Below are 25160 nucleotides of genomic sequence, written 5' to 3' on the forward strand. Positions count from 1 at the left end.
ATTTTTCAGTGACTTAACCTAAAAATTAAGGATGCTTTTCCTTTTTAAATTACCAGTTATCAGGCTGTTTCGCTTGCTTACCCTACATTTTGTTACTGATTTTCCTTCATTTGAGGGAAGGAGTGGGCAAAGAATGCATTTATATAACCATTCCTTTAAAGTAAACAACCCAGGGGCGCCTGGGTGGCGCAGTCGGTTAAGCGTCCAACTTCAGCCAGGTCACGATCTCGCGGTCCGGGAGTTCGAGCCCCGCGTCGGGCTCTGGGCTGATGGCTCAGAGCCTGGAGCCTGTTTCCGATTCTGTGTCTCCCCCTCTCTCTGCCCCTCCCCTGTTCATGCTCTGTCTCTCTCTGTCCCAAAAATAAATAAACGTTGAAAAAAAATTTAAAAAAATAAATAAATAAATAAAGTAAACAACCCAAGTGTCCATCAGTTAGTGAGTGAGTGGATAAGCGAAATGTTTCCATGGAATATTCCTTGTACTACTCAGCCATAAAAGGAATGGAGTACTGACACATTCTACATGGATGGACCTTGAAAACATTAGGCTGAGTGGAAGAAGCCAGACATACAAGGCCACATATTGTATGATTCCATTTATAGGAGATGTCCAGAATAGGCAAATCCAGAGACCCAAAGTACATCCGTGGTTGCCGGGTATTGGGGGAGGAGAGAAGGGGGAGTAACTGCCAATGGGTATAGGATTTCTTTTTGGGAAGTTTTGAAGGGTTCTGAAGTTGGATAGTAGTGAGAGTTGTACAGCTTTGTGAATATACTAAAAAGTGCTGAATTGCACAGCGATTCACATAAAAGGATGAATTTTATGATATGTGAATTAATTTCAATTAAAAATTAAATAGGGGCGCCTGGGTGGCGCAGTCGGTTAAGCGTCCGACTTCAGCCAGGTCACGATCTCGCGGTCCGTGAGTTCGAGCCCCGCGTCGGGCTCTGGGCTGATGGCTCAGAGCCTGGAGCCTGTTTCCGATTCTGTGTCTCCCTCTCTCTCTGCCCCTCCCCCGTTCATGCTCTGTCTTTCTCTGTCCCAAAAATAAATAAACGTTGAAAAAAAATTTTTTTTTAATAAAAAAAAATAAAAAAAAATTAAATAAAAAATACTCATAATTCCATTTGCAAATGAACTTTGGGTCAATATTCTGTTACAACTGAAAATTTTAGAGTCATGGGTATGGAAGGGACCCAGGTGGGCATCCAGTCAACCCCCAGCCAGGTACAAAAGTCCCCTCCCCAATATTTCTAGTTGCATTTTTGTTTTCTCTTGGCTGAGTGACAAAGTGCAACTTGAAGGCCCATAGAGAAAAGCCCTGCCTCCTGCCTAGAGCAAGTTCATTTAGGTTCCCATTTCAGGGCTTCCACATTGTCACCCAGCCTCTACCCAAACACACTGCCCCTCCAGCAAAGCCCAGCATCAGGGCCATTCTGACATACTAGGGGTTTCCAGACTTTCACACCTCAGTTCAATGTATTTATTGTTAGTCTTCTGACCTCATTCCTCATCTGAAGGGAGAAATTCCAAGTCAGCCAGACCACGGTACAGAAACAATGCTGATCCTCTCTCTCCTCGTCTTCCATCTTTCTAGACCTCACGAGTCCCCATACTTCCCGGTCCACTCAGTCTTGGAAATGCACAGTGTTGGTTGTCATCTCTAATGTCCTGTTATCTCACCGAGGCATCGAGGTGATTTTGTCATGTGTCTTCGGGAGTGGGCCAGAAACTGCTTCCTGAGGCCCAAACAGACCCCTCTTCTCCCCTTCCTAGGGCCTACTTTCTGCACCATTTGTCTAAGGCTGGGGTGACCCTGACTGCCCTTGCAATGCACACCTTTTACCTATTTCTCGTGGAGGCCATTGGTGGGGGGAGGTGGGAGGGAGCCAGTGGCTGGGTGGGTGGGGGTCTCTACTGACTAACAAGTAGCATCCTAATGTTTTCAGCCTGGTTCCTCATTTGTTCTCTACTTCTAAACCAAGAGGGACTGTCAGAAGGTGTCCCAGTGTGGGTGGGACTGCGAAAAGACGATCTAATAGGTCTCACTTCCGATCCCTGAAATTCTGAGACTGAGGAGTCAGGTCAGATTCCTAGTCAGCCGAGCCACCAAGGCCCCTCTGTCCTCTGTCATTGCTCTGGTTGTGGGAGGTGTGATCAGGAGCCTGACCTGGACAGCATTAAGGGCAGGATTTCACTTGGTCCTAGATGTTGCAATTCTGGGCCACCACCCATTCAACAAATTTGCACCAAGCACCTCCTCTGTGGAGCACGATCTCTGCCAGTCGTCTTCACACGCCAGCAAAGCCTCACAATCTCGTAAAGTAGGCAGTGGGCTGACCTCTTTTAGATGAGGAAGTGGGAACTGAGAGGTTTAGCCTGCAGCTCATTTGGACTCATTTTCTCAGGCATACACTAGGGGGCAGAAAGGGGGCCAGTGTCTAACCATACCTTGAAACCTCAAGAGCCCATAGCAATGCTGTTGAACAAGATCAAACACCCTGCTTCTCTGCTGGATCCACCGAGGCTCCCTTGATCAGATCCCGGATCCCAGATCCCAGGCCTTTTAAAGAAGTATAGTTTGGGTTGACTCTATTCTGGGTGTGAGGCTGACCTCTGGTGGTCACCTTGTTAGTTAATTTGCTTGGATCATTCATTCATTGGGGGGGGGGGGGGGACAGGCTCAGTTGCCAGTTCTAGGCAGGTTGTGGGGAAAGAGAGTTGAATGAGGCAGTCCTGACCCTGCAGGAGCTCACAGTGTGGCAGGGAGACTATTCCCAAATGAGATGAAAGTTCTGTGGTAAGTAGAAGCACAGAGGCCATGAGGTCACGGAAAGAAAGAAAGAACATTAGGCCGACACAATATTTATAAGGCACCTATAGTAACATATATGGACTCATGGAATGCTTCTAACCACCCACAAGGTACTTATTATTAGCATTCCACTTGCTAAATAAATGTGGAGGCCCAGAGGTGTTCAGCTATTTTTTTTTAAATTTTTTTTTAACGTTTATTTATTTTTGAGACAGAGAGAGACAAAGCATGAACGGGGGAGGGTCAGAGAGAGGGAGACACAGAATCTGAAACAGGCTCCAGGCTCTGAGCTGTCAGCACATAGCCCGATGCAGGGCTCGAACTCACAGACCATGAGATCATGACCTGGGCCGAAGTCGGCCGCTCAACCGACTGAGCCACCCAGGTGCCCCTGTGTTCAGCTATTAAGTGGAGCCAGGATTCAAACTCAGGTGTCCTGACTCTACTGCACCCCACTCGGCCCAAGGGAGAGGCCCAAGGGAGGGGCAGGGGATCTGTTGGATGAAAAGGAGGTAACCAGGCAGACACAGGAAGCATGTTTCTGGGAGAAGGGCCTGGGGTTTGTGAGACAGTATGGAGGGTGTGAGGAATGGTGTGTGGAAAGGACAAACCTGGGAAGAAAGGCCTGAGAGGAGGCAGGGGCTGGATTATGAAGGGCTGTAGGCCCGACAAGGAAGTTCACATGCTGTCCAGCAGTGGGAAGCCATGAGGGCTTCCCAAGGAAAGTGATAGAATCATATTGTAGTTTCTAAAGCTGGTTATGCTTCAGTGGGAGGATGGGTTGGGGGGTCGGCCTTGAGCTGATGACACTGCCAAAGTGATGCTGACCTGAGCCAGGTGTGAGGATGGGTGGCAGATCCTGGCAGCCCACAGGTGGGCTTTCAGGTGTGGTGACAGATTGTGGCAAAAGGAGAGTGAAGTTACAGTGACCCATTCTCCCAGCTGGGGACCAAGTGGCAGTAGTGCTAGCATTATGAAAGGGAACCTAGCTGGAGGGGCAGATTTGGGGACAAGGTGCTGAGTTCATTTATTTGCTCTTTTGTTCAACACATTGTATTCAGTGCTGACCATGTGCTAGGAACTATTATTCCAGGTGCTGGGGACACAGTAGGGAGCTAAATACCAGTCCTGGACCTTTTCCCTGATGGGGGAGCCTGACCACAAGTAAAATAAGTGAAACAGTCTGTCAGATGGATAAAAGAAAAGTCTAGCTGGGAAGGAGAATAAGGAATGTGGGTAGGGTGGGGTTGGAATTATAGTTTTCAATAAGGTGCTCAGAGATGGTTTCACTGAAGAGATGACAAAGGACTACAAGAGTTATGGAAATGGCAAGTGCAAAGGCCCTGAGGCTGGATGGAGCACATCTTGGGGGCTCAGAGAACACAAAGGCTGGAAGCAAGGAGCCAGAGTGGAGCAAGCAAAGGCTAGAGGTGGAGATAGAGAAGTAGAGGGTCTTGGGGTAAGGGCAATTAGAGCCTTGAAGGTCACTGTGCCAATTGGGGCCTTTACTCTGCATGATGAAGGAGCCATCAGAGGTTTTTGAACAGAGCAGGGACATGATCTGACATGTTTTAAAAGTATCACGGGAGCTGCCATGTTGACAACAGACTGCTGGGAGAAGAAGGATAGCTTGATCCTGATAATGCCAACATCGGTGAGTGAAGAATGAGAATTCCATAAAGGGCACTAAGGAGAAGCAGCTGAGAACCATGAGGAAAAGACCTGAGAGGCAGGAGTCAAGAAGCCAAGGAAGGAGTGAGTCTGCAAAGGGAGGGAGCCCTCGGCAGAGTCAAATGCTTCCAAGAGGTCAGGTAAGAGGACAGAGAAGTGTGCCCTGGCTGAAGCCTCAGGGTTCCCTCGAGACTTGGTAAGAGCAGTTTGTGTAGAAGGGTAGGGGTCGAAGCCAGACTACTGTAGATTGGGAGCACCACTTAATCCCCTCAAACCCCTGGGATCTATACATTAATCCTAGAATTGGAGGACCTTGGGAGGAAAGCAAGGAGGCACCTTATGAGGGCCTTGGAGAGGCCCCGGACTCCCCACTCACTTAGGTAGAGGGGTGGACCAAGTAACCCGTTCAAGGCCATGGGGCTCCGTGGTGCCAGAGCGTGGCCTGAAGTACAGATTCCTGGCCCCCAGCCACATACTCTTCCCACGTGTCCCAGCCTAACTTTAGTACCACAATAAACGCCAAGTTTGAGGGGGTCAACGCAACAACCGTTTACTTCTTACTTAATCTTGGTTAAGTAATTAACCAGTGGTTAACGAGTGGTTAATGAATAACGATGGTTAATTTCTTGTAATAATCTAATGCAGGTGTCCAGTTAATTGGCACTTATCTCCCACATGGAGATTCAGAGGCACAGATTCCTTCCATCTTGTGGCTCTACTGTCAGCAATGGTTCTTAACCATTTATGTTATGTATTCTTCTGAAAAGCCAATGAAAGCTACTAGAAAAAACTGCGCCCATGCCCATCCACATAAAATTCTGAACACTTTTGGGGCGCCTGGGTGGCTCAGTCAGTTGAGTGCCTAACTTCGACTCAGGTCACAATCTCCCGATTCATGAGTTTGAGCCCCACGTCAGGCTTTGTGCTGACACGCCAAGCCTGCTTTGGATTCTCTGTCTCCCTCTCTCTCTGCCCCTCCCGTACTCACGCTCTCTCTCTCTCTCTCTCCCTCTCTCTCTCTGTCCCTCCCTCTCTCTCAAAAATAAATAAACATTAAAAAAATTGTTTTTAAACTTCTGCACACTTTCACGGGGCTCACAGACCCATGAATCCGTCTACAGAATCCCTAGGGGTCCACAGACCCAAGTGAAAACCCCCACGTGGGGCCTCAGAGACCTCCATGTCAGCTGGTAGATGGGGACAAAAGTGTGGAGAGGGACCACCTACTTCTTTAAAGCCCTGGACTCGGCATGGAACACATTGCTTCCATTCAGTCCACTGGCCCAAATGACCTGACCCAACCAAGGTGCTGGAGGAGGCTGGGAAATGTAGTTACAAGGACATTTTGACACTGGGGAGAGGTCCCCAGTTTTCAGCAGATAGCTCATCCCAGCTCTAACACACATGACACCTCCATGCGGGTGTGCGTGATGTTCCTCACAGAGATATTTTTAGAGTTTAACCCTCTCATGGGCCATTTGCGCCCCACCTTCCAGCTTTGCTTATGTTATTCCTTCCTCCTTTCTTCTTTCCTATCCAAACCCAGCCCATTTTCTCAGATCCCTACTGAGGGCCCATCTCCTCCAGGATGCTTTCTCTGACCATCTTAATCAGCCATCTCTGGCCCCTTTGAGCTTATAAGGCCCACTCTTCATTTAGTTTTGTTCTGTGCCAGCTCTTTTTTGTCAGCATATAATGAAATGGGTCTCACTTTTTGTCCCACTGGATGGTGTCTTCCACAAGCCCCCCCCAGCATGTCTGACCTGTCTCCCTGAGCCCCTGCCACCTGGCACCCAGCCCTCAGCATCCCCTCCAGAGTGGACCGAGCATGTCCACTCACTCACGCAGGCTCGGGGCAGCAGGACCGACCAGGAATTACAGGCTCTGGAAGCGGAGGAAGTGACCCAGACCTACAGACTGTGGTGCAGCTTGACCTTGCTTCTGAGTCTTCAACTCCAAAGCTAATGCCCATTCTGCCTGAGGGACAACTATGGCACCTCCAGCAGCTGGTGGCTTGGTGCCACCAGCGACTCGGGGGGGGGGGGGGGGGCTGTGAGTGGCAGCAGACCCTCAGCACCGAGCAAGGTTGGTGGTCTGCAAATGTGTGTGGTGGGTGGGTTTATGAGTGGAGGGAAGAGAGGCTTCTGCACACCATCCCCACCCCCCAGTGATTTTTCCTCTTCCCTCGACAACCAGCCACTGCCCTGAGGGAGATTTAGGCATGAGGAAGACAGCCATAGTGAAAGGAGACAGATTGCTCTGCCTCCTGGCTGCCCCTGATGTACTTGCACCTGGACTCAGAGGGAGCCCTGACTGTAAAGTCCACACTCCAGGAGACAAAGTCAGTCCCACCAAGCCAAGCATGGGCAATCACTGCTATCTGCTCTGTCCTGGGTGACAGGCTCCCACGTTCTGAATTCATTATTCAGCTACAGACGCCAGGCCACTTTCGCTTCCTTTAATTAATTAAAATATCATATAATAATCATTCTCTGATTTAACGTTCAGGAGGCCCTGGCAAAGGCTGGGAATGAGGAAATTCATTAGAGGGGACTGTTCACTGTCGATTGATTTGCTCGTTCTTATTAATTTTTCTTGTGTCATCCATCCTGGGGGAGTGGGGAGGGCAATGTTTTTTAAAAGACATAGGATTAATTTTTACCATAAAATCTGAAGAAAAAGTCCATTTTGACTAAAAATTGGACTTTTTTGTGTGTGGTGGGAAGTGGTTAGGTTTTGGGATTGAACATTGGCTTTTGAACGGTCTCCCTTAAGCCCAGTTATAAACAGGAGACTGTGAGTCAGGCTGCCCACCGCTTGGAGCATCAGGTCCAACCTCCTCCTCCCAAATGCCAGGTGGCATTTAGGGGTGTGGCCTAAGACTGCTTCCCCCACCTGCCACCACAGCTCCAGGCAACCTGTCACAGCTCACTACTCGCCTTCACAAGCCACCCTGCACTTCTGCGTCCCCGCTCCTTTCGCATGCTGTTTCCCTGGCCCAGAATCCCCCATACCCACTCCAGTCCGCAGCATAGATGCCTCCTCTTCCGGGAAGTCTTCTCTGATCTCCCCCTGCTCTGATCACCAAGCAGACACGTTGTGCTGCCTGGCAAGACAGCAACCTCATCTTCCCCACTGGAGTCTCGCCTGACGGCCCAGTTCCCACCCACCTTCATCCTGCCGGTGTCTGCACCCTTCTGGCCTCTGGAAAACGCCACTCCGTGTGCACGCGGGAGATGACAGAGGGCACAGCTAAGCTGAATGAATGAAATACTGGGATGCGTGTCCAGCAGGAGACATGAGCTCCAGGGGAGTTAGAAGGATCAGGCTGGTAGGAGGTGATTAGGACTGGTTAAAAATTTCACGCAAGCTGTCCAGGTGGGGCTGTGACAAGAACTCAGGTGTGAGAGGAAGGAGGATTAGGACTAAAGTAGCTGATGTGGATGAGGAAAGGACAAGATAGTCAGCAGTAGCGGAGATCTATCAGTGGGACCTGCACCCACCCACAGCAGTGTTCCCAGGACAAACAGACCACAAAGACTGTCCTTAAAAACATTTATTTTCAGGTGCATGGGTCATGTGACATCAGCACATCTATGAAAATAGGGCAGAAAACCCAGTTCCTGGGGGCACCATGTTTCTAAATGGCAACAGGACCCTTTCTTTCAGCCCTGGGAGGGGTCTGGGGGCTCTCCTAGTGCAAAAAAAGTCATTAGGTTGGAACAATCCTCTTAATCTGCCTTTTTTTTGGTGAAAATTTCAGAGAGTGCAATATTATTATTATTATTTTGCACATCATTACGATGCTAACCCAGCCCCCTGTGGTTTTGATGTTCAGCTCTGTCACCCAAGCGCTCCATCTGCCCTGCTCTCTGCATCTAGACCCAGCTCTCCAACTGTTTTGGGAAAATGTAAGGTGAGTCAATGGATTTTGCTGGATGTGCTTATCAGCACATGCATGTTGTTCTAGTACCTTCTCCAGGGCCACAGCATCCCTACTTCTGACAGTTTCACTGTAAGTGAAGGCACTGTAAGTGCCTTACCAAGTCTTTTCCCAACTATGCAAATCACACGGAGACTCAGCCGCAGACCTTGGGTACAAAAACCCTGCAGTACGGGGAGGGGGGTAGGGGCGCTGAGTAGGGAGGGATGTGAGCGGACCCTCCGCAGCCCCAACTTCCAACACACAGGCACAGCTTCCAGTTAGTCAGTTTCAACTCTGATTTTATTCAAAGACAGGGGTTCCAGTGTTTTAAAGTTTGCAAACTACCCAACTAGTTTCCTTGCCTTCTTACTCAAATGAGGAAACGGAGGTCCAGAAGGTGAGGGGACTTGCTTGGAGTCAGGCAGCAAGCCAGGGATGAATCCCCAAATGGACCTCATGTTTCTGGATTTTCAGGCTCTGCTCCTGCCATGTAGTACATCAGGGTGATGCCACCCCAATATTTCAGATACGGAATGGCCAGCTCAAAGGGAGAAAATGCAATTCCAAAAAGGATACCAGAATGTGATACGTAGCGGGGAGGGGCATGGGAGTATGCTGTAAAAGCTGAGAGGGACCAGGAGGAGAGTCCCTGAAGCCCCTTCCTTTCCATAGCCATGAGATTATCCCGAGAAGCAGCACCATGGCATAGAAAGGGTGCCCCAAGTTCTGGTCCTTCTCGGAGGCCCTCGGACCTTGGGCAAGCATCTCCCTCTCGGAGCCTGGTTTCTTCATCTGCAAAGGGAGTTGGGACATCCGTGTTTACCCTGCCTGCCGTGCTGGAGTGGTGAAGAGGCCACAGACAGAAAAGCACTTCATGAACTTTAAGGACAAGACACAAGTGAGATCCCAATTCTTTTAATCACCAGGGGATTTTTTTAAATCACCCAGGGGATTTTTTTAATCACCCAGGGGAATCTATTTTTTCAGTCAGATAATAAATACTCGTCTCACTGAAAGAAAGAAAAGAAAAGAAAAGAGGGGCACCTAGGTGGCTCAGTCGGTTGAGCTTCTGACTTCAGCTCAGGTCATGATCTCACGGTTTGTGAGTTTATTCGAGCCTGGTGTCAGGCTGTGTGCTGACACCTTTGGATTCTGTGTCTCCTCCTCTCTCTCTGCCCCTCCCCAACTTGCACACATGCACTTGCTCTCTCTCTCTCTCTCAAAAGTAAATAAACATTAAAAATATTTTAAAAAAAGAAAAGAAAAGAAGAAAAGGAAAGAAACAAGAAAGAAAGAAAAGAAAGAACAGAAAGAAAGAAAGCCTAATTTCTGGGTGAGGTCAAAACGTCTCTAAGTAAAATGTATTCTATTAATACTCTAATCCCACAGCTCAGAGGAAGAAGCATCTGACCCCATTTCTTCAGTTTGATGTCCAGAAGCCAGGTGTCTACTGCTTACCTGGTTAGAGGATGCTGGGCTTGTTGACAAAGGGACACCTTGGTCCCCAAGCACCCAGCCAAGGGGCTCCGGAGTCTGGTAAAGTGTCCCATCTAGAACTCCATCTCTTTAAGGTGGGAAAATGGCAGGAACAGAAGAGCTGTGGCCAGCTCCACACCCACGCTGGTATGAAGCGGTGGCAGCCGTTTTGAGCAGTCTTGAAAACGAATGCTAAGACTATACTTCCTGTATTTTTTCCACAGGGCCATCTTACTCTGGGATGGCAGGGCTCCAAGGGACCCGGGTAACAGCTAGAGACAAAGGTCCAAACAGCTAGAGACAAAGGTCCAGAATGGGGAGGGGCCTATCCAGGTCATACAGCGAGTCAGAGAGCAGGCAGAGGATGAAGGCAGGACTCTCTCCCTCCTTCTACAACACACACTAAGTCACAGAGCTTTGCTAATCAGTCACAGACAGATGAGGTAAAGACACAAGGCTGAAACAGGCCTTGTTCCAGCCCTTTAGAATTACAAACATACCACCAGGTGACCTTCCCTGGGAGGGAGTAGTTAAAAAAGAATTCTTACGGAGCAGTTCATTTCAAAAGTATAGAAAAGCCACATGCAGTCTGGTTTCCCAATGCTTGCCCTGCTAAAAACTACATCTGCATACGAATCTAGTTTGCATCTAATCTGTAAAAACATACAAAAGGGGTCATCTACAAACAGTTTCTCCAACTCTTCACAAAAAAAAAAAAAAAAAAAATGATCCATGACTTGAATTTTCCAACATCTCGTCATCAGGTTTCTAAGACCCTAAAAGGAAAAAGAGAAAAGGATAAGAGAAAAGAAGTCTACTCTGTCACAATCAACTATGTGGTAAATGGAAGATGGGGGAAACGATCCTTAATCTTAAATCTTCCTGGCAAGGAGTGGTGCTGGTGGAGAGCAGAGGGGCCTTGTGGGTGTCCAAGAAGTACAAGTGGGACCACTGGGTGGACATTTCAGGGAGGCAGAATGCAGCTTAATACAAGGAAGAACTTTCAAATACTGGGAAATCCAAAGATAGATGTCTGATGGTAGTGAGCTCCACACCACTGAAGGTATGCAAACAAGAGCTGGACAGTACTGCATGTTGTAGGGGGGACTGAAGAACTGGGTGGTTGCATGTTCTTAAAATTCCATGGTTCTTTGTGGCTCTCTTTTGAAAACTCATCTATAATAGACTGCGTTCATAGCCTGAGTTCACTGTATTTTTTAAATACGTATATACTTAAAAATTGTGTACACATTTGAAACATGAAATATATATATATACACACACACATACATATATATATGCATGTATATGTGTACACGTGTGCAGGAAAAAAGTCCTGATACATGATATGTATATGAAAACATAGAACAATACATACACAGAAAAACCAGAGTATCAGGAGGGCAACTTTAAGAGCCATCTCCTACCTGAATTCCTATCTGACCATTTCCTACCTTCTGTCTTCCTCCCTGTTTCCAAGAGCTCGAACTACTTCATCCACCATCCTTCATCCCCAATGCCACTTTCTCAGCAACATCTTCGTTTTTCCCCAGTTCTAAGCAGCTTCCCTCTCCTCAAACTCATGCACGTCCCTCACTTCCTTAACACTGTACCCCATTCTCGCTTAATGACGTTCTCTGTTTTGGTTTTCTGTGCATCCATACAGACCTGACGTAAGGCCTTGTACACAGAAGCTACACAACAGTAGTGGCTCAATAGGAAAGACTATGGATTACAGCCACAGCAAAATCCTGTATCCCGGCCCCTGGCCTCCTGTGACGGCAGCAGACGTCCCCTACCCCACTGATGCCGGGCATGGCTGCACTTAAGCAGATGTGACATCTGCCACATCTGAACAGAAGCTTTAAAAGGGACTGTGTACCTGGCTCAATCTCTCGTTCATCCCCTCTGCCACAAAGAATGGACCTAGTCCACGCTGGGGCTGCTCCTCCAGCTGGGTCCCCATATGACGTTCAGAGCAGAGCCACAGCCAACCAACCCGCAGCCACGACAAGGAATGTGAGCAAGACATAAACGTTGATGGCTGTGCACCAGCGGGCCCTGGGGCTGTTTAGCAGCAAAAGCTGGCTAATTAGGGGGCTTGTTTCCTAGGGACTAAAGCAACCCCAGCTCTCACCCGGCTGACTATGAGGACAAAGCCACAGGGCCAGGGGAGACGCAGATTCTCCCGGAGACACGCTGCTAAGCATGACCTGCTGTTCTTCCCCAGGAAGAACCCGGGGACAGACAGACAGCCTCCTCTGCGGACACGTTTTCCCACAGGTGCTGTCACAATGACAATGTCTGCTCTCTCTGTGCCCTCTCCAGGACTTGAAGGAAATATTCTGTTCCACTTCAGAAACAGAAAACAAGCAACTGGTCTTTCCCACCTACTGACACCCACAATGTTCACAGTTCCCGACTTTGCATGCTAGGTGGGAAGCCCAGAGCGGTATGGGTGTTGACCATCCTACAGATTCTACCTGCTATCTGTAATATGGTCCCACTGTTGGGTATTCCTCTGCTTTCCTCGATTTATGTATTTTTCTTCTTTCTTATCATACATCTTATCAGGCACCTCAATCTCTTGTGACACAGGTGTATAAATACCGAAAATGACTTAGAACATGTACATTGCTCCATCACATGCGGTCGTCTGGAGCTGGGAAGCGGGGGACTTTGTATTTACTCAGATCCATAACTGTCACCGTGCCGTGGGACTCGGCCTCCCCAACCGCATTTGCTGAATGGCACAGGTACACTCCCTCATCTTCCTTTCTCAGAGGGTTGATCTAGAAATAAAACAGTCAAGTTTATATGGTCATATATGGCACAGCAAAATCACTTCCTTATTTAGTCCCTAATGATATGTCTGAGCACTTATTCTTTTTCAAAATAAGATAGAGCACATTATTTCTTTTCTTGCCTTAGCTGCCAAGAAAGTTAAATTTTATACTCTGTACCCTCTCTGTTGCAGCTCTCATTTTAAGGCTTCCTCTGCATTCCTGCCTTTTACTGTGAGCTTACCTGGTCCTCTTATTGAAGGTGATAAGTATACATCACAAGAAAATACTGCAAATTAAAAGAATGAAAATTTACTGACTGGGGTTCCCAATGGAGGCAGCCTTTACAAAGTAACACAAGAGAGAACATCTCCCCCTACCCTTTCTTGTAATAAAGACGGGGATGTGCTTGATTTGAAAAAGCCACGGACCCAGCTGCATTCTGAGTCCCTGAGCTGGATGGAGAAGTCACCAAACCTTGCAGAGATGGGAGTGAAAGGAAACAGACACCCTCAGAGCAGCCCGTTCTCACGCCCCTGCAGAGCAGACCCACACTGGCTCTCTCCTCTCTTGCTGTCTCTGTCAATCGTGAGTCACTCGGCAGACTGGCAGGGGAGTTACGTACACCATCTCATTTTAAACTCATGCTGATTGTGAGGGAAAGGGGGAGCATCGTTATCCTGACATTACAGGAGGCTGGCAGGTAAGTCACAGACTGTTGGGTCACAGGGCCCTCCTCTTACAGTTGTGGACACTGAAGCTCAAGAGGTAGACTGACTAGCCCAACACGGACCCCCATTCCGTCACTCCCTCACTCTTTCAGACCACACTGTTCTAGCAACTTAAACTACTCCAAGTGGCCTAGAGGAGCCCTGGAGGGGGGCGCCAATGTGCGGTCTTCCCTCTACTGGCCACATGGTCTTGGGCAAGTGTATTAGTTTCCTGTGGCTGCTGGAACTAATTTCCACACACTTAATGGCTTAAAACAACACAAATTTATTATATTTAGGTTTTTAAAATTTTTCATTAAAGACTTTATTTTTGGGGTGCTTGGGTGGCTCAGTCAGTTAAGTGTCTGACTCTGGCTCAGGTCTTCATCTCATGGTTCATGAGTTTGAGCCCCGTGTTGGGTGCTGATAGTGCAGAGCCTGCTTGGGTTTCTCTCTCTCTCTCTCTCTCTCTCTCTCCTCTCTCTGCCCCTCCCCTGCTCTCTCTCTCTCAAAATAAATAGACTTTATTTAAAAGATAAAAAAATTAAAATTATATAAAAAAAGATTTTATTTTTAAGCAACCTCTGTGTCCAACGTGGGGCTCAAACTCACAACTCTGAGATCAAGAGTTGCATGTTCTCCCTACAGAGCCAGCCAGGCACGCCTGTATTTATTTAGTTCTTGAATGAGAAAGGGGGCTAAGAAGAAGGTATTAGCAGAGCTGCCTTCTTCCTAGGAATCCTAGGGGAAAGCCCATTCTAGATAGCCTGCCTGTGTTCCTTGGCTTGTGGCTCTCTTCCTCCATCTTCAAAGTCAGCTGATTAGCTGACTTTATTCCACCTGCAACCTTACTCCCCTCACGCATATAACATACCCACGGATTCCAGGGATTAGGACATGGACATCTTTTTGGGGCCACAATTCTGACCACCAGTGGAGACCACTTACGTTCTCCGGGGTTAAGCTTTCCTCACAGTTATGGTAGGGTCCAACAAGAAAGGGATAAGAACAGCTTTGAAATGTGTAATGTGCTATAGAAATATAAAGGGTGCTTTATAAGGGCCAGTGAACAATAGCCAAGTAATCCTAAACAAATGAGATACCCACCAAAATCCAGGCTGTGGCCTCGTGGTCAGAAGGGCCCCCTCGCACCTGGACAGCTATATTGACGTGGTCCCCAGGAAGGTCCTCTAGCACCTGAGTGCCCTCAGGAGACTGTGTGACCTACAGAGGACAGGAAAGCCAGGAGTGATTTAGAAAGAGCATTTCTGGCTAAGAACTGCACCACAGACATCCTTGCTGTCTGCATCTTCCTACTGACTCAAAGGCCAAACCCTAGCACCTCTTACTCCTATTCAAAGGTCAGTGGCTTTTTAAACCTAAATGTATGTGCAGACAGCACCCCCTGCTGGACAGCAACGATGCAGACGCCATCACTATCTCACAGAAGCAGCTCAGAATTTCATGGCCCTTCTCTGGGCTGTCGGTCGAGATAGGGGGACAAGAAATGCTGTGATCCACACCAGTCTCTCAAAAATTGTTCTGCAGGAAGATCTAGTTTTTGAATAAGACTTGGATAGTCTTTCTAAACCCCAGATCCAGTGAAGCAGGCTCTAACTTCATTCCAGTGGAACTAGGCTAGATAAGTAGATGAACTTTCCGACCACTAAGTGGCCAAAGAAGCAAATGGCACAAGGAAGGATGGCACTCTCCTTCTCTGGGGGCAGCTTTGGAGTGAAAGTTTTGAGGCATAAACCTGGAGGTAGAGGAGTGAACATGTAAGATATCTTTTTTAAATAGTCGGCTTCACATATAAAGACATACACATGAGAAACACCTCTCTTTCTCTCATATTCTCTCTCTCTCTCACACACACACACACACACACACACAAATTCTTGGACATAAGTACCTTCCTCCACGTGATGACAGGGGTGGGCACAGCCCTCACCTCACAGGACAGGTACACCTGTGCACCAGTGACGTTGTGGACACTCCGGGGTGGAATGACAACCATGGGGGCTGGAGGAAGAAGACAAGGGATCACAAGCTTTACCCTGCCAGGTTCCCAGCACCCCACCACTAGAACTCCCTACCTGCAGAGAGCCAGCTGGGATAGTCCGACGTGAGGGGGCAGCAGCAGAAGAAAGCTCTACACACATAAAGAACGCACTTGTGTTTCCCTCAGACTTGGAGGCATGCCTACATGTTTCCTCATCCTTGCCTTTGTTCTATCAACAGGAAAACAGGGATCTGGGGAGGAGAGGCGACTTCCCAAATCGCCCGCCTTGTCTGTGGCAGGGCTTGGTCTCATCACACTCCCACCCAGGGCCCCTTCCAGGACTCCGGCTGCCATCTGCTTACAGCTCAACTCTGTGAGACACTGAGCGTGCGTGAGGAGGGGCTGGTGCCACCTCACTAATGCCAAGTCTTCTAACAGATGGGCTTTTCTCCTTCCACGTGGAGGGCGGTTCAAAGAACAGGCCTTGCGGAACAGCTGCACACACCGAGCTGAGACCCCCTGCGGGGCCGGTCCAGACGCTCGTTTGCATATCTCAGACTCTCAGACTCCACAGGAGGCCTCCCTGCCCCGACAGCCCCCTCCCAGTGGGCAGAGCTGCAGGCACGGAAGCCGGCACTGGGACAGAGGACGCCCGGAGAGAGGGAGCTGCCGGGATCACGGTACCCAGGCAGTGCAGCTCAAGGCTGTCAGAACATTACCGAAAGGGGAGGGAGGGTGTGGGCAGGCTGGCTGGGATAGAGACCATGCAGGCATCTGAGAAGTTCCTAGCTGACGTGCCACACTGTCCTCCTCCCTGGGCCCACTGCCTCCTCTGCTCACACTGGTGCTAAAAGAATCAAGTGCAGCCACCTCGGCTCTGGCCTTCCACCCAGCCCCTCAATGGACCTGCCCACACTGCCTCCCCCACTCTGCATGGAATATAGCCCTCAACTCCACAGGGCCCAGAAGGTATGTGTCCTAGTCCAGGACCAGGTGTCTGTACTTCTCTGACCTGCTGGAGCACAGCCTGCTGGCGTCCAGGTGCTTCCATCCCGCCTCACTTGAACTAGACGGCAGCTGGGCCCATCCCTGCATCTGGCCCTCAGTTTCTTGGGCAAGATGCAATGGGGAGGCATGGGGAGGAAAATGCTCTCCGCTTGGGTCTGCTCATCTTTAAGATGGGGATAATACCCCCTGCTCACAGGGCTGTTGAGCTCATCTTACTAAGTGATGAGTGCTAGAGTAATGGTTTAAGTTAACAGGACACGTAAGTGGAGGTCAGGAGCAGGTTTGGTAAGCAGGTGACTGGATGAAGAAGCAAATGGCAAATAAAGAGCAAACACATTCATTGTCTGGCCATCAAACTGCAGGGTCTATGCTCCTAGGGCTCTGCTGAAGCATGAAGGAAAGGGCCCTCGCCTGCCTGGGTGAGGCTGCAATAAAAAGGAGAGCAAAGGAGGGAGACGGAAGGCCACAGGAAGAGCAGGGAAGTTCAGGAGTGAAAGGGCACAGAAATGAGACTGCTCTGGCCTCTCCAGACAGACTTTGTCAAGCTGGTACCAAAGAAAAAAAAAGTCTCTGGAAAGTTGTCTTAGAACCAGAGTCTCAGACCAGAGGGGCCCAACTCCCCAAGATCCTGTGCCTGATCATCTGTGGTATGCTCATCTAGCATTTACTTACATGCCTCCAGTGATAGAGAGCTCACTACCTATGGAGCCAGGCCTCTCCATCTTTGGAGGGCTCTGTTCCTAAGAAAGCTTGTTTTCACTTGGAGCTAAAACCCACCTCCCTATAACTCCCACACGTTGATGCCTCCTGGAGTCCTACAGCCCCCAGAGAGTGCACCAATGGCCTCCAATGAATACAGACACTACCTTCTCCACCCCGGAAAGGGGAGGGAGGGTGTGGGTAGGCTGGCTGGGGTGGAGACCGTGCAGGCATCTGAGAAGTTCCTAGTTGAAGTGCCACACTGTCCTCCTCCCCAGGCCCAGGCTGCTTTCTTCCCTCTCAGCCTGATCAGCCCACTCCTTCAGTTGTGCCTGTATGATTGCCCCCAAGCACCACACCTCTAGCCACAACACTGAGTATAATCAAAGGCCCCCAGTGAACCAAGGTCTTAGGCTTCTAACATTGCCCTATGCATCCCAGCCACCTGCAAACTGCTACAAAGGACACCCCCACCCCCGCCTCTCCAGCAGGGGCCCCATCTGCAACATGACAAAGAGAGTCTAATTTATCCACCCCCTCCTGCCAACACCACCTCCCCGGAGCCCAGCCGTCCTCAAATGGCTCGCTGGGGGAACAATCACAACCGCATCTTATTCCAGAGCCCTCAATGGATTCCAGAGGGACACTCAATCAACATGTTTTACTTTCATTCATGTAAAGTCATCAATTTTAAATGAGGTTTCATCAATCCCTTTCAGTCCTAAATGAATAAACTGGTAAATCACATTTCAACGTTCTCTCTCCTCGAATTTCCCTCTCCCTCTTTTGAGTAACTGCAATTAAGAAAGACTGTCTTGGAAATACTGTCTTTGCTACTGATCTTGTGGCAGAAAATACCACCTCTTTTACAAAAGAGTCCCAGCTTTCATTGATAAAGTGACATTCAAATTTTTGTTTATTTTTAAATTTACATACAGCATGTTATTCCTTGCAGAGTGCAGCTCTAAGTTTTGACAAATGCCTACAGTCACATAACCACCACCACAACCAAGATATAGAAGAGTCCAGTTATCTCAAAAAATTTCCTCATGCTGCCTTTTGTCATAGTAATCTCATTTTAATATTAACATATCTGATTGTAAATTTAAAACATTTTTATCCATAATAGCTCTTTCTAATCAGCTATCGACGTCATAATAGTAACAATGGTAATAATGCCACCATCTGACTCTGATAGCTTGCAGTGTGCTAGGCACTCTATTCTGTTTACAGAGGATTAACCCGTTCGATCTTTCCAGCAATTTCACCAGCTGTAGAGCTAGCCAGAGTTACCCAGGCTTAAATGATAGGCAAGGCTTTGAGCCCAGGGCTTGGGCTCTGAGCTCTGTCCCACACTGTCTTGCCTTCTACTTAGATGACACTTCCACATACACTACTCCTTTCATCCTTATACCTACCCTGCTAAGCACATGCTTTTATCCCCATTTTACAGATCAGAAAACCAAACCTCAGAAAGATGAAGTGCCTGGAGGAGTGGAGACTCAAACTCACCCTGATTCCATCAACTCCACGCTGATTTTTACTTTTTAAATTTTTTAATGTTTATTTTATTTTGGAGAGAGAAAGCATGAGTAAGGAGGGGCAGAGAGAGAGGGAGACACAGAATCGGAAGCCGGCTAAAAGCTCTGAGTTATTGAGTTATTAGCACAGAGCCTGGTGCAGGGCTGGAACCCACAAACCATGAGATCATGACCTGAGCTGAAGTCGGATGCTTACCTGACTGAGCCACTCAGCCGCCCCACCACACTCATTTTTTTTTTTAATTTTTTTTCAACGTTTTTTATTTATTTTTGGGACAGAGAGAGACACAGCATGAATGGGGGAGGGGCAGAGAGAGAGGGAGACACAGAATCGGAAACAGGCTTCAGGCTCTGAGCCATCAGTCCAGAGCCCGACGCGGGGCTCGAACTCACGGACCGCGAGATCGTGACCTGGCTGAAGTCAGATGCTTAACCGACTGCGCCACCCAGGCGCCCCCCACCACACTCATTTTTAAAGTAAAACATTTGTTGCCTGTTTCCATTCCAGACTAATAAAGGGTTCCTTAGGGATTGTGTTGAGGATCCTCAAGACAATCCCCAGGTTCAGTGTTTGCTGGGAGGACACACAGAACTCAGCACAGGTGTTTTTTTTGTTTGTTTGCTTTTTTAATGTTTATTTATTTTTGAGAGAGAGAGAAAGCGCATGCACATGCAAGTGGAGGATGGGCAGAGATGGGACAGAGGATCCAAAGCAGGCTCCACACTGACAGCAGAGAGCCTGATGCAGGGTTCAAACCCACCAACCATGAGATCATGACCTGAGCTCAAGTAGGATGCTTAACCGACTGAGCCACCAAGGTGCCCCCAGAACCCAGCACAGTTTTACACACAGCTATGATTTATTACAGTGAAAGGAGACAAAGCAAAACAGCAAAGGGAAAAGAGGTTCATGGGGTGAAGACACGGGAAACCAGGCACAAGTTTTCAAGAACCTCTCCCAGTGGATCACACAGGACACGCTTAATACCCCAGCAATGAATGGTGAGAACATGTGTGAAATGCCATCTCCCAGGGAGGCTCACCCCTTGCCTAGGATTTTTATTGGCGGTAGGTCACCTGGGCACCCTCTGCTTATTATGTACCAAAATTCCAGGGTCCCAGAAGGAAAGCAGGTGTGCACCATGAACCACAGTGTTGGTATAGTTTAGGCACAGTAAGCCACCCTCAGCAGTTCCGAAAATGGCAGGAACCCTCCTGAAATCCAAGTTCCCAGACACTAGCCAAGGGTCAATCTCACCAGCAGGTCTTTCTAAGGATACGGTCTCTGGGCTGCTCCATTTACTCTCTTCTGCACAGGAATAAAACCCTCCAAACATCACCCCTGGGATTGATGTAGAGATACTATTAAATGGCTGGTACGTCCTTTACACTAGCAGGACATTCCCAATCCTACTGTCCCCAAGGGCTCATTCGAGTGCCGTGCTGGGGTGCTCAACGTCATGACCACAGGCAGGATGAACCCAGGTTCAAATCCTGTCTCTGCTACACCCCAATGCTGTGACTTGGTCTCAGTGTCTTCTTTAAAATGGGCACAGGAGTCTGTTCCCCACCCTAATGCCTCCCCCTCAGCTATTGGGAGGAACAGTTACAAGACCCCTTGCAAACTAAAAGGCTTCCACAGACAGACCCAAGGATTTGGCAGACTGTGCTACCCCAAGGGTAATCTCAAAGTGCCTTGCCTGCTCCAAAGCCCCTACTGGCCTCTGGGGGAGCAGGCCTATGGGTGGGCTCTATCTACCTTGATCCAGAGGCCATGACCATAGCCCTCATCCTGGCAAACCTGGGGCATAGCCTCTCACCTCACTGTTGCCAGAGTTGCCACACTCCTGGAAGAGCCAGGGCTTTCTACCTGAATTTGACAGAGTAATGTGGGTTTCAAGAGGGAGGATGGTGCCTCGTGGGTCCAGTCTGAATGTGCCAGCTTCATTTCTCTAGATCTTTCTTGCTCAATACTTGTTTCTTTCTGTCTGTGCCAGCAACAGCCCTAGAAATGCTGGGATGGCACACACAGATCCATCCATCAGGTAACAGAATAGTCACCCACCTGTACACCCACTGGGGGTGGGCAAAATAGCACCAAGGGAAACTCAAATGCCTGGGGGTCCAGGTGCCAACCAATGGAGCTTGGGCAAGTTGCTAACCATTTCCTCCTTGTCTGCAAACAAAGACAATGACTGCTACCCCACATCCTCTGGGGTGAAGGGACAGAATGGATGTGACTGAATTATTAACCATGTGGATCTGTACAAATGAAAAGGATCAATATTATTATTATAGTGTGTGCTGATCTGTCCCCCCACCTGGTCAACTAAATATGTCCTGGATGGCTAGAATGGACGATCTTCTCAAATGCCTCCCAGGTTTATTTAAAGTTAACAGTGCCAAGGAAAGAAGGAGTATCAAGAGTCATCCCCCAGGACCCCATCTGCTTGTACAAAGAAGTGCACAGCCAAAGAGTTTAATCATCAATGCACTGAACAGCCCTGATAATTTATGCTAATAGTCATGTTAGGATGTGGAAGGAGAAACAGCTTAATCCAGCTCCCTGCAGCCTGTGCCTCAGACCCCCTCCCTCGGCATGAAAGGCTTTTGAGCACAAGGCCCCCCTTCTTTGTCCCTCTCACAAAGTGGCATTCGCAGCCTCTCCTGGTTACCTGGTAACACGCACCTCGCACAGACTGAGATTTCTAAGTGGACTGGAATTTCAGCTGAGGTGAATTTTCTAAGATTCAGGATCTCAAGAGCTCACTGAAGCTCAGGGGCTCGGTGCCCTGTTGGGTATTGGCACGGGGCCCTGTTCCTATCTAATTTAGCATTCAAAACATGCTATCAACCTGCTGTCTGCAGGATCCCCACCCCCTCCCAATGTTAGCAAATGGTCAGGGAGCACACATGGAACAACACAGCCTTTTAACAACAAAAACAATGCCACACCACCTTACAACAGAGGAGCGAAAACAGTAACTTCGTACAGAACAAAGCTTCATCCCTCAGTCCGGCACTCAAGGCTGGCAATGCCCCCCCTCCCAACCTCTCTGGGTCTCACCCCCTTCCCCCATTATCCCCCTGGGTACCTGTCAGCAGGTCACTGTTCACACCCATCATGGGCCCCCTACCTCCTCCTACCTGCTCTTACCTCCATGCCTAGTTCATGCTGAGCCTTCCTATCCCCTTTTCTCTGCCCAAGAATTTTCTGCCAGTCCTTCAGGGTTCCTCTCAGGCATTTTCGCTTCTATAAAGCTACCCCTGTTCCTCTCTGGAGCCATCACCCAGTGCTCAATAGAGGAACCAGCAGCAAGCCTTGGAGGGAAAACAGGACGGTGGATCCAGACTGAGAAACCCTCAAGATTCAAGTGTAGCCACTTTGTAGCCGCTTTCTAATCAGGTGGCCAGCAGGTTAGAGGTGCATGGCTCCGTCTGAAAAGAGCCGGGAGGGGTGCCTGGGTGGCTCGGTCTGTTGAGCGTCCGACTTTAGCTCAGGTCATGATCTCACAGTTCGTGAGTTGGAGCCCCGTGTAGGGTTCTGTGTTGACAGCTCAGAGCCTGGAACCTGCTTCTGATTCTGGGTCTCCCTCTCTCTCTGCACGCCCCCCTCGCTTAAGTAAATAAACATTAAAGAAGAAAAAAAGCCAGGAAACCCCAGGCTGGAGCCCTACATCAGCTAGGAGCTAGCCAGGGAGCTCCCTTCCGTGAGCCTCAGTTTTCCTTTCTATTAAATAGGAGTGAGATCTGGCCAGGGTAGCCGTGAGAATTGAGTAAGAAGATGGAATGCAAGAACAATTTCGAACAGTAAAGAACTATTCATATGTGGGAACAGGAGGAATCTTCATTAAATGTGTTAATCAAAGGATTGCTCTCGCTCTTAGGCTTTTGGGGGAGTTTCAGAGCATGGGAGGAAAGGTCAGAGTTTAAGCCTGTACATGGTTTCCAAATGCCCCTCAGAGTTATGTGTAAGAACACTTCCACACTGTGCGGAACCTAATAAATATTTACGTTGGTCTCATTCAGTGAAAGTCAGGTGCTCGTTTATTGAAGGATAGGTGAGGGCCAAGGAGGGTGATTTTATTAACAGTATTGAAGGAGAACAGCTGCTGTTGTGACTCAGCCTGTTTCCCTTCCACCAGGGTCCCTAGGGGCATTGTTAAAAAGTGCCCCTGCTATGTCCTCTGAATAAAGGATGGCTTTAGGGCAGCACAGCACGAGGTGCGACCTTCACTGGCCAGGAAAGATCCCCCTGTCTACACCTTCATGCTTCACATGGGCAGGGGTCACAAACACTTCAGTGTCACAAACACTTCAGGACAAAAAGAGATAGGGAACAGTGCCCAGGTCTGTGGCAAATGATACAACTGCTGGTGGGGAAGGAGAGCTAAATTCCGGGGAGGCCTGATGCCTGTCACTAATGGGATCATTAAAAGCAGCTTCTGAATTCCCTTCCTTTTGGCCCCTTGAACATCTTTACTCCTGGGGCTTGTGCCTGGGGTGGGCCTCAGAGCCCCCTAGATCAGACTGGAGGGGCTGTCACATTTACTTGTCATTTGGTAATTTTCAATGAATTAGGGGTATGGGGTTTCCATCTGCCATCTGGCCGCACTCTGGTAACCATGGCAACCACCACCTGCCTGACTTAACACTATCAACTCCTGTCCTGAAAGAGCAACTGCACAAGGTGTCGGGGTCCTGGATGCTGGTCAGGCTTTACTGGTCACTCTGGATGTGTCCCCTGCCCCCCTGGGTCTCAGTCTCCTCTGCATAATAGCAGAATTGGTTTATGTGTCTTCAAGGTGGCTCTCTCTTAGGAACAGACTATCACTCCAAGGAGAAATTATCTGAGACTATCAGCACCGGTTGGATTCTGGGGACCTGGTCAGCATTTCTTGTATCTCCTGCATGTGGAGTTACTTGTCTGGAGACAAAGAGAACTGCCTGTGAATTAACTGCTAAGGAAAGCAGATTGTAAAAAGGAGGAATAGGAACTAGAAGGGAGGAGACAGGACTGTTTAATGCCACACAGCAGAAACAAAGGTTCAAAGTGGAAGGGGGCCTCAATAGTGGTTCCACAGGGCTGACTCGGCCCAGGGAGGGGTAGGTAACAGCCCAAGGTCACTCAGGGAACCAGCAGCATCACAGAAGCACCAGCCAGCTCTTTCCTCCACTGGGTGCCCCAGCCAGGAACAGCTACCCATGACTTCATTGTGCTCCAGGGCTGCCTCAGACCCCTCAAAGGGCAGCACATTGTTTTTGTTTTCCAGGACAGGAGCCCTCCCGTCTCATCCCGAACAACCCCCTGGGTCTCCTGCACTTGAGTGCATCTACTAGGAATGCTTGGGGGGAAATAATACTAGAAATTTCCCAAGGTCTGGAAAAGGTCATCCCCCACTGCCAAGGTTTCCCTGTTGGAGCTAAAGTCATCACCCCAACTTAGGCATTTAGGTCTAGACTTGGGTCTCCAGGCCCAGGCCAGAGCTCCAAGCCAGGCTCCTTGGAACATCCTGGCCACAAGCTCACTCACCTCAACTCTTCACTGCCCCCTCCAGGCAGTGTAGACAGGGGCAGTTCTCCAAAACCTAATGGGGCAGGAGGGTGCTTCACTGGGCATACCTATACTGATGTTTTTCATTTATTTTTGTTTGGGTTTTAAAAATTACATATAGAGGTGGGCAACTTTAGATGACTTTACTGTGAAGTTAATGAACTTTAAGTTTCTAGGTACTCAGCAATGAATAAATTTCTATTTCTTCACCCTCCGAATCATATAAGCCTTACACCACAAAACCCAGCCTGATGGCACCATCTTTTCAGAGCTCAGGTCTCCAAAGGTCTTATCAGGTCCTCCCAGCAGGACCCCAACCCTGGTGTTCTGGCCCAGTGATTCCTGAGTCGCCTGTCTTCAGCTCCTCCTCATCCAGGATCTTCACTTTCTCTGCCTCTCCCTTCAAAAACCCCACCCTGGCCTGGCTCGGTGCCGGACCCAGGGGGACTTGCACCCAGTAAGACACCTCCTCCCCCAACTCCCAGGCTGATGGAGGTAAACATGTCAGGCCTGCCCATAACTGCAGGCCTTTTTGGTACTATACCAAAAGGGACAACAGGCTCACCAAAATTCTGACCAGCTCGGGGACTTGTATCTCCATGAGCTTGGTAAGCAAGGGTGCACGATGTGCATTCCTGTCCCAGTCTTCTTGAGTACCTGGCCAGGTAATAAAAACTGCTTACGAAGGCAAACCTTAGGCTGTCAATCACTGTGCTTTGAGGGATCCTTAGCCCCACACTCCTGCGGGTTGGGGGGAGGGGTCCCTCTTTCTCTTCATACCCCAGCACCGCGGGGCAAAAGCCATACTCACCAAATTCGCAGGGGCCATCGCGCGCCTTGTGCAGGTGGCCCGGGTGCGCGCGGGGCGTGTACCGGGCGCGCAGGCGCAGCGCGCATACGCTGGGGTAGGAGCGGCCGTCGGAGCCGCAGACGGCGCCGCGCTGCGCGCACACGCAGACCCCGGCGCCCGAGGGC

The 25160-nt window shown here is 49.1% G+C and overlaps 1 protein-coding gene across 1 annotated transcript in view; it reads right to left on the bottom strand.

The window, feature by feature from the left end:
• Positions 1-9644: 9644 nt before the first annotated feature.
• The window catches only part of IGFBPL1 (insulin like growth factor binding protein like 1), a 16100-nt gene continuing 584 nt past the window's right edge, over positions 9645-25160 (bottom strand). Inside the window, exons 2-6 of the mRNA XM_040482779.1 lie at positions 24997-25126; positions 15294-15403; positions 14489-14605; positions 12522-12680; positions 9645-10664 (exon numbers count right to left, since the gene is read on the bottom strand). Of these exons, the coding sequence (XP_040338713.1) occupies positions 12531-12680; positions 14489-14605; positions 15294-15403; positions 24997-25126 (507 nt within the window). The 3' untranslated portion in view covers positions 9645-10664; positions 12522-12530. The remainder of the gene's footprint in view (positions 10665-12521; positions 12681-14488; positions 14606-15293; positions 15404-24996; positions 25127-25160) is intronic.

The sequence above is a fragment of the Herpailurus yagouaroundi genome, unplaced genomic scaffold, assembly GCF_014898765.1.
Source record: "Herpailurus yagouaroundi ecotype Mexico unplaced genomic scaffold, PumYag 160, whole genome shotgun sequence".
NCBI lineage: Eukaryota > Metazoa > Chordata > Mammalia > Carnivora > Felidae > Herpailurus > Herpailurus yagouaroundi.